Here is a 16211-nt window from a genome sequence, read left to right on the forward strand (position 1 = left end):
ATCTCTTCTATCACCAGAGCCGCTCGCAGAATGAATACGGTGGCGCCTGGTGACAGACGTCCTGGTGGAGATAGTCTGGGGTCCCATTGCCCGTAGCTGGCGCCTGGATGCCTTTTTCCTGTGGACGCTGCGTACATCCAGTCTGGTTCCATCTTTCACGTACTGTCGGTACTCCCAGCACAGGCGTATCCACGATTACTCTCCATATTGGGCAGTGTAGCTTTCTATAGGCCCTTCGAGCCATAGCGCGTGTTCCCCGTCACGTGCGCAGTGCAGAGATGAGGCAAGTAGAGAATATACTCGTTACAAGGCGCCGGCCGTGCGGCATGCAGAGCATTTGTGGCAAATAAATAAGGCCTGGAAGGTCTAATCTCTCCATTGTGGCTCTGTAGGGCTGTGCACCTTTGATGGCTGCCTCTCTGCAAAATGTAGCCAAAAAATAATAATCAGCCCCCAGTGTAGGACACATTCACGGCCTGGTTTACTAGATTGGATTCTCTATGTCTAGGTGAAGTGAGGCGACTCCATTCTTGTCACTTCCGCCTGGATTGGCGTTACCATAACAACAAATTGCTATCTGACAACACGGTCAGTCGCGCCGGAAGTGAGGTCATCTCTCGGCGCCGTCATGTGACCGGAAGAGGCTCCTGCGTTTCCGGTGTGCGCATTTTGGCTGCTTGGTGTGACCCGGCCGCGCTGTGCACGAATATCAGAGGCTGTGAAAGTGGCGCTGGATATATGGAGGCCGCTCAGCTGTCCCCCCATGATGGGGAGCGGCCCGGTGATCCCAGGTCCCTGGAGGCCGGGGATACGGAACCCATTGGCGGGAATGAGGCCACCTGCCATGGCAATGGCGGGACCCAGGACAATGAGGGGCCCCGCGATTCCAGGACCAAGGATTCCCGGAGCTGGAATGATGAGACCCCCAGGATTCGGGATGCTGAGGGGTCCAGGAATCCCGGGGCCCGCACTGATGAGGGATCCGGTACCAGCAGCTCTGCGGGGCCCCAGGATTCCGGGGCCAGGACTGGGAAGGGGTATGGGGATACCGGGACCCGGAGCCTTGAGGGGCCCAGGACCTGGAATGATGAGACCACCAGGGCTCCCAGGTCCAGCTGCTCTACGAGGACTGATGCAACCTCCGATGAGGGGCTCCGGACCTGGACTGATGAGGCCGCCTTCACTCCCAGGCCCTCCAAGGGGCCCGAAACAGTCTCCAGTGAGGGGCCCCGGGCTGATGAGACCTCCCTCGCTCCCAGGTCCTCCAAGGGGCCCGACACAATCTCCAGTGAAGGGCCTTGGGCTGATGAGACCTCCCTCGCTCCCAGGTCCTCCGAGGGGCCCAACACAATCTCCAGTGAGGGGCCCCGGGCTGATGAGACCTCCCTCGCTCCCAGGTCCTGTGAGGGGCCCCGGACTGATGAGATCTCCCTCGCTCCCAGGTTCTCTACGGGGGTCGGCACAATCTCCAGTGAGGAGCCCCGGACTGATGAGACCTCCCTCACTTCCAGGTTCTCTGCGGGGATCGGCACAATCTCCAGTGAGGGGTGCTGGACTAATGAAGCCACCTGTGGTCGCAGGTCCTCTAATGGGGCCGGTACGGCCACCAATGAGGGGCCCGGGAATCCTGGCGCCATCACCGGCAGCAATGAGGAGCCTGGGAATCCCAGGGATGAGCCCCGTGCAAACCCCAATGATGCCAGGGACTATTCGCCAGACCAACGGCTTACCGGGTCCAGTAGGTCTAAGCCGACCTATGCTACCAGGACCTGCAATGAGTGGCCCAATGATGTTTGCTCAGCGGAATCCTGGGATGCTGAGGCCAAGAATCCCTCAAAACAACCCCATGCAGAATCTAATAACGGGGAAAATGGGCCCAGGGACCACACCCTGGCGAGCTCCTCTGAGGGGACAGAGTCCTTTAAGAAGCCCATCGCTCCTTTTAGGTCCAGCTGGAATGAAAAGGCCTTGGACCAACATGACCAACCCAGCAGCAGGGAAGCGGCCCCGGATCACAGCGCCCGGCTTCCCTCTGATGCCTACCGACCCAACCCTGCCATTCCCTATCGGGAGCCTACCTGGTCCGGGTGGCCCGAGGCCGTTTACAGCTTGGAAGTGCTGAAGGGCGGCAGCATCCTCTCGACCAAAAGCTTGAACGGTTCTAGCTGGACTATTTTCGGCAGGCTGCCTACTTGCCACGTGTCTCTTGAACACCCTTCTGTTTCCCGGTACCACGCAGTCTTACAATACCGCTCGGTCCCGGGGACGGAGCCGGATCAGGAACCTGGGTTCTATGTGTTTGACCTTGGCAGCACACATGGGACCTTCATCAATAAGCAGAGGATCCAATCCAAGACCTACTGCCGCATCCGTGTAGGGCACGTGCTGAAATTTGGAGGGAGCACCAGACTGTTCATCCTGCAGGTCAGCTCAGTTCTGACAAGATCTCTGCTTACTGTTTTGTTTTTGTGTCTAGAGGCAAAACTGTCATACAATTCTAATATTTCTCACTGCTGATTGCTTGCTATAGTTGTATCGCCTCTACGGAATCCTCTGTGAGCTCCTGGGCTCCAGACTGATATGTTTTCTGTGCAATGATACAATGTAACAAAAAATCATGGCACGGTCTTTAGCCGTTGTGGAAGCTCGTGGGTACGTATAACATAATGGGGGGGTGAGTAACATCAGAAGATGTGATGAAAGGGGTGTGTAGGAGTAATACCATGGAGGGGTGTGCAGAGTACAGCGCTATATATGGCTCCTGTAAGGTGGGAGCACAGAGGCCAGATGAAGTATTAATCATTCCAGACGGTTGTCACCCACAGGTTACACTGACCCCACCTCAGCTCTGCCCGGCAGCTGGTCATTGTCCACAGACATGATTGATTGAATTTCTGTCTGTAGAGCCTCCATCGTGTCTGACGTCGGAGCCTCCACCCTCATAGACATCAGTGAGGCAGGAAGCAACGGACGTGTCAGACACGACGCTGTGATGTCCCCACTCAGGGTTATGATTTTTCCATTTTGCCTTTAATGGGGGAAAATGCAACCAAGAGTGTCTTCTGCGGTCGCCCTGGGACTTTGCTTCTGCCTTTTTCTGCATTGTGGAGCATATTTGACCCTCTGTGGTGTAGGTTTAATGGACAAGATCTGATTGATTTATTTTTTTAGGGTCCAGATGAAGATCAAGAAGACGAGTCCGAGTTGACAGTAACGCAGATCAAAGAAGCGCGGCGACAGAAAGAAAGTCTGCAGAAGAGGATGCTGGGAGATGATTCTGACGAAGAAGACAACCCCGAGGAGGAAGAAGTGAAGGAGAAGGAGCGCGGAGGGTCAGATGAAGCTGGCTGCACGTGGGGGATGGGTGAGCCAGAAAGTCACATTCAGTTTTTGTCCAACTGTGGACGTGACATTTCAGATAGCAGATCCCATCAGTATATGATATTTATGGGGTCTGCTCTCCACGTTCTACATGTTGGCGTTAACGTCCTTTAGTGGCTTCTTGCTGTCAGTGAATGGGAACAGTTTTGTGAATGAGAAGCTTAGTCAGTGCTGCTGTATTTGGCTTATAGAGAGATTGTCTGTACCGGGTACAGTCTGACCAAACGCTCAGCTGTGAGAAGTATTAGGTCATTGTGGGTGTAATGTTTCCATTCACTGACTGCAAGCACAGATTCTGAGTTAGATTAGAAATTTATACATAAAAATGTATTAATATTGTATTTTTTTCCAATTTCCAGGGGAGGACGCGGTGGAGGAAGAGAATGACGTGAACCCCATTGCTATGGAATATCAGGCGGAGAGGGAAGCGCTGTACTCTGGAAATCCTAAGAAGGCGCTCCAGGGATTCTTTGATCGAGAAGGTAATAATCCCGTGCTTGTCACCAGCTGAGGAAATTTCTCAGTATTTCTGTTACATATGGCACAAGATCCACTTAAGGGATTTTTGCATTAAAAAAATAGGTCCCAAAACAATAGTGCTTATCTAAAATATCAATAGCAGATAGTATTCTGCTCTTGTCTCTCTGTTTTGACTTCAGCATTGACATCACCGCTGCAGCCAGTCGCTGAGCTCATCAGCTCGTGCTCAGTGATCGGCTGTAGCGATGATACGCTCTGTCGACACAATGTCACCTCTGCATTAAACACACAGACACCTGGTACCTGCCGATTGGGAATATTATGTGATTGGTATTTTTATCTGAGTCATTTTAGATGGTCATTTGGGACCATTTTTTTTTTTTTAAGTGGAAAACCCCCTTCATACTTGTTGTCCAGTGCCGCACATTTCCGCATAGTGACGTGAGTGGCACCGATACCGTTGCATCAGCAAATATTTGCCAGGGTCTGTGTGCAATCCCCATCAATCGTGCATTTGTCCTGGCCGTTATCTGCCGGTCCAAAGTAGTCGTTGTCGCTCACCTTCCAATGCAAAAGTGACAACATCTGGGTTCTGGATTTGCATTAACACACGTGATTGTAGTGACTGATCCCAGCAGAGCCGCTTCTTCCTCTTGCACTTTTTTTTTATGCTCTCGTGACAGTCGTGTGACATAATGTGATTTCCATCGTGCGTCAGAGCTGCCCGGTTTACAGGAACCCAGATGTGACAATTATCAGGGAAGCCTAAACTTCAGTGACCTGATCATGTCCCTCATCAACCTTTCCCAATGAGGGGATAAAAACGTATGTACCCCCCCACAAAAAAAGCGATGAATCTAATGTCTCCTCTGTTCCCCTAGCCACCAAAATGTTGCTCATATTATATATAATAAACCTCATTATATAAATATTATTTTTGGTCATTAGAGCTCATTGGTGTCTGTATCATTCTTGTATCTCACAGGAGAGGAGCTGGACTTCGAGTATGAAGGTCGAGGCATCGGGTCGTGGCTCTGCAGTGTAAAGTATGTCCGACCACAGCAGTAACTATACGGAGACCTGCATGTAAAGGGCACCTCTTCTTCATAGCTACCTCATACCATGTCATTAAAGATCACAGGATTTTTCTTTTTTTATCTTTTTTTTTTTTTAATTTTTCATTCTAACCTTTACATTTTTTTTTCAACCTAACTACATTACTGCGGAAAAGTTTTAGTCAGATGTGGAAACAATGGCGCAAAGTAAAAATGCTTCCAAAAATGAAGTATTTATAGTTTATTTTTTTTTTTAGCAATTAACAAAATACAAAGTGAATGAACAAAAGAGAAATGTAAATTCCATCAGTATCTGGTGACCGCCCGTCACCTCCATCATCAGTATCTGGTGACCGCCCGTCACCTCCATCATCAGTATCTGGTGACCGCCCGTCACCTCCATCATCAGTATCTGGTGACCGCCCGTCACCTCCATCATCAGTATCTGGTGACCGCCCGTCACCTCCATCATCAGTATCTGGTGACCGCCCGTCACCTCCATCATCAGTATCTGGTGACCGCCCGTCACCTCCATCATCAGTATCTGGTGACCGCCCGTCACCTCCATCATCAGTATCTGGTGACCGCCCGTCACCTCCATTACATCTTTTGAGTCACTTGTACACAGTTTCTGAAGGAACTCTGCAGGGGCTGGACAACAACCCCCACCAGCCATCCAATTTCATAAAGAGTGAGGAGTCCTGGGGGTGATGATCCTGCCCCGAAGCCCTGATCTCGCATCATCCCTTCTGTCTGGGATCCGAATAAGTCTCATACACAGAAGATTTGGGGGAAGTTCTCCAAGATGTTTGGCACAACCTCCTGCTGAGATCCTCCATAACCGGTGTGCAAGGTGCTGTCGACGGGCGGTCACCAGGCACTGGCGGGATTTACATTTCTCTTTTCTTCATTCACTTTCCATCTGTTAATTGATAATATTAAACTAGTAACACTTCTATTATTTTTTTGGAATGTAGAGGCTGGAAAAAATTCCAGCATTTTGTTTCTGACTCTCATGGTAATTTTTTTTAGAGAAAAAAAAAAAAAAAAGTTATAGCAAGTCTAATGTGTTTTTTTGTTTGTTTTATTCCACAATAAAAAAAAAGAAATGTTTTAGATGTGGGTGGAGTAATGTTAGTATCACAGCTTTATCTTTTACCTTACGAGGGCTTTTTTTTTCTTTCTTATAGTCCTTATTTGTGGTGTTTTGTTTTCCTAATATTTTAGATTTTTATTAAAATAATAATAATTGAGGGCGTTCCTCTGATGTGCTTAGCTGCTTTTCCTCCTGCTTACCATCATTTATCATTTTTACTGTATGTGTCGTTATGATTGCAGAATTATTTTTTTTTTGTGTGTGACAGATAATGAAAAGTTTTGTTTTTTTTTATTTTTTTTTTAAACGTTAATATCTTTTTTTGTTCTAAATCTTTTGATTGTCTTAATACATGGCGATTGAAAGCATTAATATTACACCGTCAGGTAGTCTTTTATCCCCCCAGCTGGTGTAAGACACCCCCCCCCATCCCACCAACTATGGTGATAAGAGGAAGGGGACTAAGCAATCTGACCTCCCGCATTGGTCTCTGATTGTCACCTTTGCCGTCAGTCGGTGCTGATTCCTCTAAAGCACAGACTAGAGTTGAGCAAAATGCTTTGGATGCCCCCGGACCAGCCGCCACGTCTGTAGTTTGTTACTGCTGCACCAGAGCCTCCTAGCTGTTGACTTTTCCAGCTCCTGTTTGACTTGTGCGTCATACCACAGCGATGGCGTCTCACTGAGCTACTAATCAGAAGAATTAGTAATGTAGTATAGTTCTCCTGATTAGCTATGCCGCTTACCCCATGTGTAGGGCATTGCAGTAGCTTAGGTATCCATGGTTACGACCACTCATATACTAACTTAGTTGTTATTGGATGTAACCATGGATACCTAAGCTACTGCAATTGCCCTGCACATGGGTAAGCTGCATAGCTAATCAGGAGAACCATACTTCATTTCTAATTGGAGATATTTGCTAATATTATTATTAGTACATCTACTACATATTTGGAGATAAGAATACCTCTCTAAGGGTTTAGTTAATATCAGAGGTCATCATGGAGGACTCAGTGATTGCATGTTGCTGCTGTCCCACCACCTTCATCGATGTAGGATGGAAAACTTGACTCTTCCAATACACTTTTTTTTTTTTATTATTATTATTATTATTAAATGGAGCCCATTTTTGCATCTGCTCCCCGAGCGCCAATTTACATGGCTGTAAGTCGTCAGAATTACATTTACTCCAGAGCTGCATTCACAATCCTGCGCGCTTCAGAGCTGCAATCTCTCAGCATTTCATGTGTGATCGAGGGTGTATAGGGACCTAGGGAAATACTTAGTGCGGTTGTTGGGGCTCCCATCTGCGCCCCACATTTCTTTGCACGTTACCTGGGGGTTTTATGTTCGGTCTGCAGCTGCTGCGGCTCTTCATGCTCCGTGTCTCCTCTTGTTATGTACAGGCTGCCCGTGGACGATTCTTCGGGGAAGCAGCTGGTAGCGGAGGTGGTGCATTCAGGAAAGAAAAAGGACGCCATGAGGCTGTGCGCTCTGGAGGCCTGCCGCATGCTGGACATGAGAGGGTTACTCCGCCAGGAGGCCGGTGAGTCCCAGCACTGTCCAGGAACGTCTTACTAAGGCTTCTCCATAGCACTCGGACCCCCTCAGAATGGTAGATGAGGGGACCCTCACCCCATCGGCTCGGCCATTCTATGGAGCAATTCACATGATAAGACTGGGAGACGGATGTTATTTTAATCTATTGCTCTCTGTTATCAACCATATCAGACTGGGGAGATGCAGAAAAAAAAAAGAGAAAATTCACATAACTCGCTTATCTCCAGGCGAAGAACTTAAAAAAAAAAAAATGTGTCCATCCGATCAGCCTAACTCCCTGCCATCTCCAGCCTGCAGTGGCTGATAACAGAGGACAGTAGACAGCATGCAGTTACTATTTGTCGCCACTTTTCTCGCCGTCTTTTGCCTTCCGTTCAGTTGTGAATGCCTCGTATGTCGGTTGTCTCTTTCCGACAAGAATGATCTGACCTGCCGTTTCCTCTAGTGTCGCGCAAAAGAAAAGCCAAGGAGTGGGAGGCCGAGGATTTCTACGACAGCGACGACGACACTTTCCTCGACCGAACGGGAGTCGTGGAAAAGAAGCGGCTGAATCGTATGAAGAAAGCCGGGAAGATCGATGAAAAACCAGAAACCTACGAGTCCCTGGTGGGTAAGGAGGAAGACGTGGGCCCAGGTCCAGGTTCACTCCAGTCACATACAAAGCTGCAATTATGACTAAAGATTCACAGGACCCTCGTCCAGCACCGCAAGAGTGGTCCCTTATCACCGGGTGAGGGTCTTGTGAACCGCCTTCTACCTGCCGGCATCCCGTCACATCCGCCAGGAGTGCCGACAGGTAGAAGGTGGTCTGCAGGTCTCCCGTCCAGCGGTCACGGACCACTGATGTTACCACTGGACCGGGGTCCTGCAAAGCAAATCGCTCATTTTTAATTGTGACAAATGCAGATTCATCTACAGACATGGGAGGTTTATTCTTGTCCTGCGATGCATTATATCTTATACTCCAGTCACACCCAAAGCTGCTTGCCTATTCAGAGTGTGCACAGAGCGCCCCTTGCCACAGTGGAGTGTGAGGTGCAGGCGGCCATTGTACAGTTCACTATTTGAAAGCAAAGAAGGTTTATGGGCTCACAGCTGAGGCCGGTCATAGTCTGTCAGGTCCTTCATAATCCCAGAGACATGCAGCTTTGGATGTGACTGGAGTATAAGATGCAGTGTAGGTAAAAATAATGCCGAACTGACACCATGATTGTAGGGAGATTCTTCTAATATTCTGTGCTGATGTCTTTGATGGTTCTCCGCATCATTTCTGGGGAAGATGCAGAACCCAAAATCTCCTGCATAGATATTAGAAAAAGTACTGCCATCAGCCACCACTAGGGGGAGCGTATTGCTTTGTGTCTTGTCACTGACTGCAATGTATGCAGGAAGCTCCCCCTAGTGGTGGCTGCAAGGATGAGGCTTTTCATTTTACTGTTCATCAGAAAACTGACCACTATAAAGATATATGAAGCCAATTTAATTGCATTAATGTTGTAGCGATGGGTCATAAAAGGGACAAGAACTCCTTGTGTTTGAATCCGTGGGGCGCCGGTCCCGGAGCTGATTTTTACAGATCATTGATCCGATTTTATGTTTCTATCTTTAGACTGCGAAACTGAATCTTACTGAGAAAGAAATGGAGGAGATAACGACAAAGCTGAAAACAAATCGACAAGGTAATAAATAATGGAGACCCCCACCCTAAATGATATAATATGGTCGCGCCTCCACCTAGTAATATAGGAGGGAGTCACCCCCTCACTCCCAATACTACAGGACTGATTTTCTTCCCTTAGCTCTGCGCCATATTTATATGGATGTATATATGATAGATGAGCGCTTCATAGGACAGCACTGATTAAAAGGGCGGTGTATGCTCATCTTGTGGGGTCGTGCTGGGAGCAGAACACCTTCTGATCTCTAACACCACATGATCGGTCCACTGTCGCTTCATTCTTCATTACGAGACTGGCAAAGATGCCATAGAGGTCTATTAGAGCTGCAGCTGCCATTCTGCTCCGTTCAGTCCTTAACCCTGGATATTGGGAAATAAGTAACAAGCGAGAGGAACCGCTTATATCCAGGAGCTCCCAGCTGTCCAAGGATCCTATCAGATTTGTGACCTAGTGCCTCTCACTTTCCTCTTCTACCCCTAGATGAAGCCCAGACATCCACCCAAGACTCCCTGGACGCCTTCATGACCGAAATCAAATCCGGCGCCTCTGTCGACAGCGTGACCCGCAAGAAGCTTCACTTACGATCCTTTGAGCTGAAGAAGGAGCAGCAGAGGCTGAAGAGCCTCATAAAGATCGTCCAGCCGACCAGACTCCCCGAGCTGAAGCCTGAGTAAGTGACGGCCATTAAAGGAAACCTCCCGAAGACTCGTGGTGCCCGAACCACAGGCAGCATCAATCGGGGACCGGGAGCGTTATTGCTGCCAAGGACTTTTTACTCTAAAATGCGGCAGCTGCTTTGAGTTCCCGGCCGGGGACGATGATGTGACGTGGACGATGAGTCCGAGGCCGGTCCATCGAGGGTCCCCGGCCTCTTGCGCCGGTCACCCGAGACGCAGGGTCCCCGGCCTCTTGCGCCGGTCACCCGAGACGCAGGGTCCCCGGCCTCTTGCGCCGGTCACCCGAGACGCAGGGTCCCCGGCCTCTTGCGCCGGTCACCCGAGACGCAGGGTCCCGGGCCTCTTGCGCCGGTCACCCGAGACGCGGGGTCCCCGGCCTCTTGCGCCGGTCACCCGAGACGCGGGGTCCCCTGACGTTCCCTAAATGTGACATCACACAGAAGCAAGTTACAGCATACCCCCTCACACCCCTAAATACTCTGTGCTGCTGGGTGGCCGCAGTCACATTACAGTCCTGTCCTTGTTACACGGTGGACAAGTCACTGTCCGAGCTTTGGTGAATCCTGACCTTTGTCATTTCAGCCTCTCATCTCAAGACTCGAAAACGAAGAAGCCGACGTTACCGATGTTCGGGGCGATGAAAGGAGGAAGCAAATTCAAGCTGAAAACTGGGACGGTCGGGGTAAGAGGCGATGTGTGACCGCAGGTTTTTATAGGTGGCGCTCCAATAGGACCTACCCTCCCCGGGTCCATTGTCGGGCCCCTTTGCCACACTCCGGTCTCAGTGATTGGCTGCAGTGGGGATGTCCCATTGACTGCTGCAGCCAATCCCAGCTCGTGCCATCTACATCAGCTGCTGCGGTGATGTGAGGTGACGAGTGACGTCACCGCTAAAGCCAATCACTGGTTTGTACCATTCAGTAAAGTAGATCTGCCCTTCTGGACCCTGGGAAAGCTGGGTGACCGCCCTTATGTTACAGTAATGGTGGTGGTCTTGGCAGTTTCCCCCTCTAGTGCGTCGGGCCCCTGGCATTGTGTAAAGTACCGCTACTCCCCACCCCAAGAATTCATGTACGTCAGCTTGTTTGCAGCTATTGAGATGGGGAACTACAAGTCCCAGCCAGCTCTGCACATTAGATGTAGGACCCCACAAATGTTGGATAATACATGTATGTTCCTGTGTTACAGAAGCTGCCCCCGAAGCGGAGTGACCTTCCCTCCAGCCTGTTCACCATGAAAGGCGACGGTAACGAGCCAGAAGAGGAGGAGGAGGAGGAAGATGACAACATGGAGACCGGCAGCGACAGCCGCACAGAGGACCGACCTGTGCAGAGCAAAACAATGGAGTGCGACCGCCCCGCCCGGGGGGATGAAGGTACTCTCTGCTCGGGGGGATGGAGGTACTCTCTGCTCGGGGGGATGGAGGTACTCTCTGCTCGGGGGGATGGAGGTACTCTCTGCTCGGGGGCAGGGATGAGCTCACTCACCATTTTTAAAGATCTCTGCTTGCTGTCAATAAGTTTGTCATCCAGAGGCTAAAAAACCTGAATATTTCTCACAGCTGAGGGTTTGTTACATTGCGTGCAGTCTAAACAATGCTCTGCGAGCAAAACCCAATTTTGATGGTTTATGACAACGCAGATGATTGCGTAGCCCAGGTGTTAGTGTAGCGCCCCCCTCAGTCCAGAGACGGGACTTGTTCTTACAGGTTTTCTGCCTGTGAATAAGGATGTGCTCCTTCATTGACAGCAAGCAGACATTTTGAAAATGGTGAGGAATTGAAATGCCCCATCACCTGTTCTCATGTTTGTTGCAGCTCCGGATGTGGAAGAGAAAATCCAAAGTGAAGAGCCAAAGAAAAAGCCAGAGGCCCCCAGCGCCAGTCCTAGTGCCCCGAAGGGCCACCGTCCTCCTGGTAAGCAAGAAAACTAAGATCGCTCACATAAAATGTCTTTCGTTCCTCTAATCCAGCGTCTGATAATCAGGGCTGTGGAGTCTGTAATCCAAACCTCTGACTCCACGACTCCGACTCCTTCATACACGGCTCACGCTAAGTGATAAATTTACTGTAGCACAGATTCATCTCCGATAAAAGTCTAGACCATTAGATCAGGAATAGGACAGACATTTATAGGACATTTCATGACTTTCCCAAATTATTATGAAAAAAATATTCCCCACAAAATGCATTGTACTACTGTACCCAATATATTATATGTTTTAGGAGTTGGAGTTGGTCCATTTTATACCGACTCCGACTCCACAGCCCTGCTGTGGAGTCAGTGTCCATTTTGGTGAAGTCGGTATAAAATGGGACAACCCCTACAATATATAATTCATTGCGGACAGTAATTCAATGCAGGATGGGCTGTAAATGTTTTCATAAGAATTTGGGAAAGTTATGAAATGTCCTATAAATGTCTGTTCTGTTCCTGATCTCAGGATCTCATCTTTTAGTTGAGATGAATCCGTGCTGCACTTTATGTACACGTTCAGTAGTGACCGGGACGGTGGAGTCGGAGGTTTGACTTACCAACTCCACAGCCCTGACTGATAAGCGTGCCAAATATATACAATGAGGTTCCTGTCATCCAGCCGCCCTGTCCTCTGTTGTGCGCTCTGCTGCCGCCCTGTCCTCTGCTGCCGCCCTGTCCTCTGCTGCCGCCCTGTCCTCTGCTGCCGCCCTGTCCTCTGCTGCCGCCCTGTCCTCTGCTGCCGCCCTGTCCTCTGCTGCCGCCCTGTCCTCTGCTGCCGCCCTGTCCTCTGTTGTGCGCTCTGCTGCCGCCCTGTCCTCTGTTGTGCGCTCTGCTGCCGCCCTGTCCTCTGTTGTGCGCTCTGCTGCCGCCCTGTCCTCTGTTGTGCGCTCTGCTGCCGCCCTGTCCTCTGTTGTGCGCTCTGCTGCCGCCCTGTCCTCTGTGTTGTGTGCTCGGCGGCCTCTCTTTCCTCTGTGTTGTGCGCTCGGCGGCTTCTCTGTCCTCTGTGTTGTGCGCTCGGCGGCTTCTCTGTCCTCTGTGTTGTGCGCTCGGCGGCTTCTCTGTCCTCTGTGTTGTGCGCTCGGCGGCCTCTCTTTCCTCTGTGTTGTGCGCTCGGCGGCCTCTCTTTCCTCTGTGTTGTGCGCTCGGCGGCCTCTCTGTCCTCTGTGTTGTGCGCTCGGCGGCTTCTCTGTCCTCTGTGTTGTGCGCTCGGCGGCTTCTCTGTCCTCTGTGTTGTGCGCTCGGCGGCTTCTCTGTCCTCTGTGTTGTGCGCTCGGCGGCCTCTCTTTCCTCTGTGTTGTGCGCTCGGCGGCCTCTCTGTCCTCTGTGTTGTGCGCTCGGCGGCCTCTCTGTCCTCTGTGTTGTGCGCTCGGCGGCCTCTCTGTCCTCTGTGTTGTGCGCTCGGCGGCCTCTCTGTCCTCTGTGTTGTGCGCTCGGCGGCCTCTCTGTCCTCTGTGTTGTGCGCTCGGCGGCCTCTCTGTCCTCTGTGTTGTGCGCTCGGCGGCCACCCTCTCCCCTGTGGTGTCTGTTGCGCGGCGCCCGCCGTGTCCCCTGTGGTGTCTGTTGCGCGGCGGCCGCCCTGTCCCCTGTGGTGTCTGTTGCGCGGCGGCCGCCGTGTCCCCTGTGGTGTCTGTTGCGCGGCGGCCGCCGTATCCCCTGTGGTGTCTGTTGCGCGGCGGCCGCCGTATCCCCTGTGGTGTCTGTTGCGCGGCGCCCGCCCTGTCCCCTGTGGTGTCTGTTGCGCGGCGGCCGCCCTGTCCCCTGTGGTGTCTGTTGCGCGGCGGCCGCCCTGTCCCCTGTGGTGTCTGATGCGCGGCGGCCGCCGTGTCCCCTGTGGTGTCTGTTGCGCGGCGGCCGCCGTGTCCCCTGTGGTGTCTGTTGCGCGGCGGCCGCCGTGTCCCCTGTGGTGTCTGTTGCGCGGCGGCCGCCGTGTCCCCCGTGGTGTCTGATGCGCGGCGGCTGCCCTGTCCTGTGCGTGGCTGTCGCTGTGTTCTTAGTTCTTTCTTTGGTATTTCCCATTTTTAGCCGCTAGAACTGAAGATCGGGAAGAGGAGACGGCGGCTCCGGAGGCCTCAGCAGTGAGACAGAGGAAGATGCGCGGCCCGAGCCGGGTGAGTGCGACTCTATATTGTCCTGATAGATGTCAGCAGTGTGTAATGGAGAATAATGATCCTGAAATGTCTCTGCAGCCCCCACCGGGAGCCCTCACCTCCAGGTACCCCGAGGATGACCCTGACTATTGTGTGTGGACCCCACCTACAGGTAACGACCACCTATAAAGGGGCTGATATCTGCAGTGGCGGGATCATTATTCTCTGACCCCGTATGGCGTGGTCCGAGGAGCTGAGCGCTCTCCGTAGTCTGCAGTGTTGGCTGTGTCGTGCGGTGCGCTCCGTACACCGTTGTGTCGTGCGGTGCGCTCTGTACACCGTTGTGTCGTGCGGTGCGCTCTGTACACCGTTGTGTCGTGTGGTGCGCTCCGTACACCGTTGTGTCGTGCGGTGCCCTCCGTACACCGTTGTGTCGTGCGGTGCCCTCCGTACACCGTTGTGTCGTGCGGTGCGCTCCGCGGGGCCGGCTGCGTCGTGCGGTGCGCTCCGCGGGGCCGGCTGCGTCGTGCGGTGCGCTCCGCGGGGCCGGCTGCGTCGTGCGGTGCGCTCCGCGGGGCCGGCTGCGTCGTGCGGTGCGCTCCGCGGGGCCGGCTGCGTCGTGCGGTGCGCTCCGCGGGGCCGGCTGCGTCGTGCGGTGCGCTCCGCGGGGCCGGCTGCGTCGTGCGGTGCGCTCCGCGGGGCCGGCTGCGTCGTGCGGTGCGCTCCGGCTTCAAATAGTTGTTTCTCAAGAACTCTGAAGGTTTCTCTGCTTTTGTTAATCAGGGCAAACAGGTGATGGACGGACCCACCTGAACGAAAAGTACGGTTACTGACCCCACCCTGATGATGATCCACTCCCCGGCAGCCGACACCTAGAGGGTTGTCTGCGATTGTCCCTGGTTGCTGCCGCGTTATGTGTTGCATGGACGTTGGATAAACCCATCCAATGGGAACTGGATCTTTCCCCCTCCTCCATATAGTGTGGCGGCAGAGAAGCCGGACCCCCGACAGACCACATCGTACTGATCCACCTGCACCGCTCGCCCCTTTCCCATTTTGGTTTTGCTAAATTTACAAGCGATGTGTTAATTCAGTTCTTTTTATACAAAGACTCCATAGACTGCGCCTCCCCTGTAGACCCCACAGCTCTTCTAGGACCCTCAGTTCTGTTTGGGTTTTTTATTTGTGCTTCTTCATTTTTGTTTTTATTTTGTTTTTTGTTATTGCCACCGTGTACTATTTGAAAGTTGTAAATACCGAATTAATTTGTAGAACTTTCTAAAAGATTAAAAATGTGACATTATTCTGTTTGATATATATTGACTCCTCCTTATAACCTTATTAAACCGTTATTCACCAGCTGCTGTGTCGTGATACGCTCAGAAAAGGAGGTCCGTGTCCACATAGGACATACTGGTCCTGAGTTACCTCCTGTATTATACTCCAGAGCTGCACTCACTATTCTGCTGGTGCAGTCACTGTGTACATATATTACATTACTGGTCCTGACTTAACTTCTGTATTATACCCCAGAGCTGCACTCACTATTCTGCTGGTGCAGTCACTGTGTACATACATTACTGATCCTGAGTTACATCCTGTATTATACTCCAGAGCTGCACTCACTATTCTGCTGGTGGAGTCACTGTGTACATACATTACTTTACTGATCCTGAGTTACATCCTGTATTATACTCCAGAGCTGCACTCACTATTCTGCTGGTGCAGTCACTGTGTACATACATTACTGATCCTGAGTTATATCCTGTATTATACTCCAGAGCTGCACTCACTATTCTGCTGGTGGAGTCACTGTGTACATACATTACATTGCTGATCCTGAGTTACATCCTGTATTATACTCCAGAGCTGCACTCACTATTCTGCTGGTGCAGTCACTGTGTACATACATTACATTACTGATCCTGAGTTACATCCTGTATTATACCCCAGAGCTGCACTCACTATTCTGCTGGTGCAGTCACTGTGTACATACATTACTGATCCTGAGTTACCTCCTGTATTATACTCCAGAGCTGCACTCACTATTCTGCTGGTGCAGTCACTGTGTACATACATTACATTACTGATCCTGAGTTACATCCTGTATTATACCCCAGAGCTGCACTCACTATTCTGCTGGTGCAGTCACTGTGTACATACATTACTGATCCTGAGTTACCTCCTGTATTATACTCCAGAGCTGCACTCACTATT

General features: G+C 51.3%; 1 protein-coding gene across 2 annotated transcripts; it reads left to right on the forward strand.

Moving 5' to 3' along the window:
- Positions 1–615: 615 nt before the first annotated feature.
- Positions 616–15297, forward strand: SLC4A1AP (solute carrier family 4 member 1 adaptor protein). Of its 2 annotated transcripts, XM_073671762.1 has the most exons (14): positions 616–2424; positions 3172–3364; positions 3741–3863; positions 4847–4907; positions 7422–7561; positions 8021–8181; positions 9185–9254; positions 9735–9924; positions 10514–10613; positions 11120–11306; positions 11748–11846; positions 13930–14015; positions 14094–14166; positions 14778–15297. In XM_073671762.1, exons 1-14 carry the CDS (start codon positions 739–741, stop codon positions 14825–14827), a joined length of 3219 nt encoding a protein of 1072 aa, XP_073527863.1. In that variant the 5' UTR covers positions 616–738; the 3' UTR covers positions 14828–15297. The 2 variants fall into 2 exon arrangements, with proteins under 2 accessions (XP_073527863.1, XP_073527864.1); XM_073671763.1 differs by lacking the exon at positions 14094–14166.
- The last annotated feature ends 914 nt before the right edge of the window (positions 15298–16211 follow it).

This window comes from Phyllobates terribilis, unplaced genomic scaffold (assembly GCF_046119375.1).
Source record: "Phyllobates terribilis strain yellow unplaced genomic scaffold, ASM4611937v1 Scaffold_3__8_contigs__length_932513732, whole genome shotgun sequence".
Taxonomy (NCBI): domain Eukaryota; kingdom Metazoa; phylum Chordata; class Amphibia; order Anura; family Dendrobatidae; genus Phyllobates; species Phyllobates terribilis.

Coding starts and splice junctions, on each gene's coding strand:
- SLC4A1AP (XM_073671762.1), top strand. CDS start 739: ATGGAGGCCGCTCAGCTGTCCCCCCATGATGGGGAGCGGCCCGGTGAT. Junction 2,425..3,171: donor CCAGACTGTTCATCCTGCAG/GTCAGCTCAGTT, acceptor TTATTTTTTTAG/GGTCCAGATGAAGATCAAGA. Junction 11,307..11,747: donor CCCCGCCCGGGGGGATGAAG/GTACTCTCTGCT, acceptor TGTTTGTTGCAG/CTCCGGATGTGGAAGAGAAA.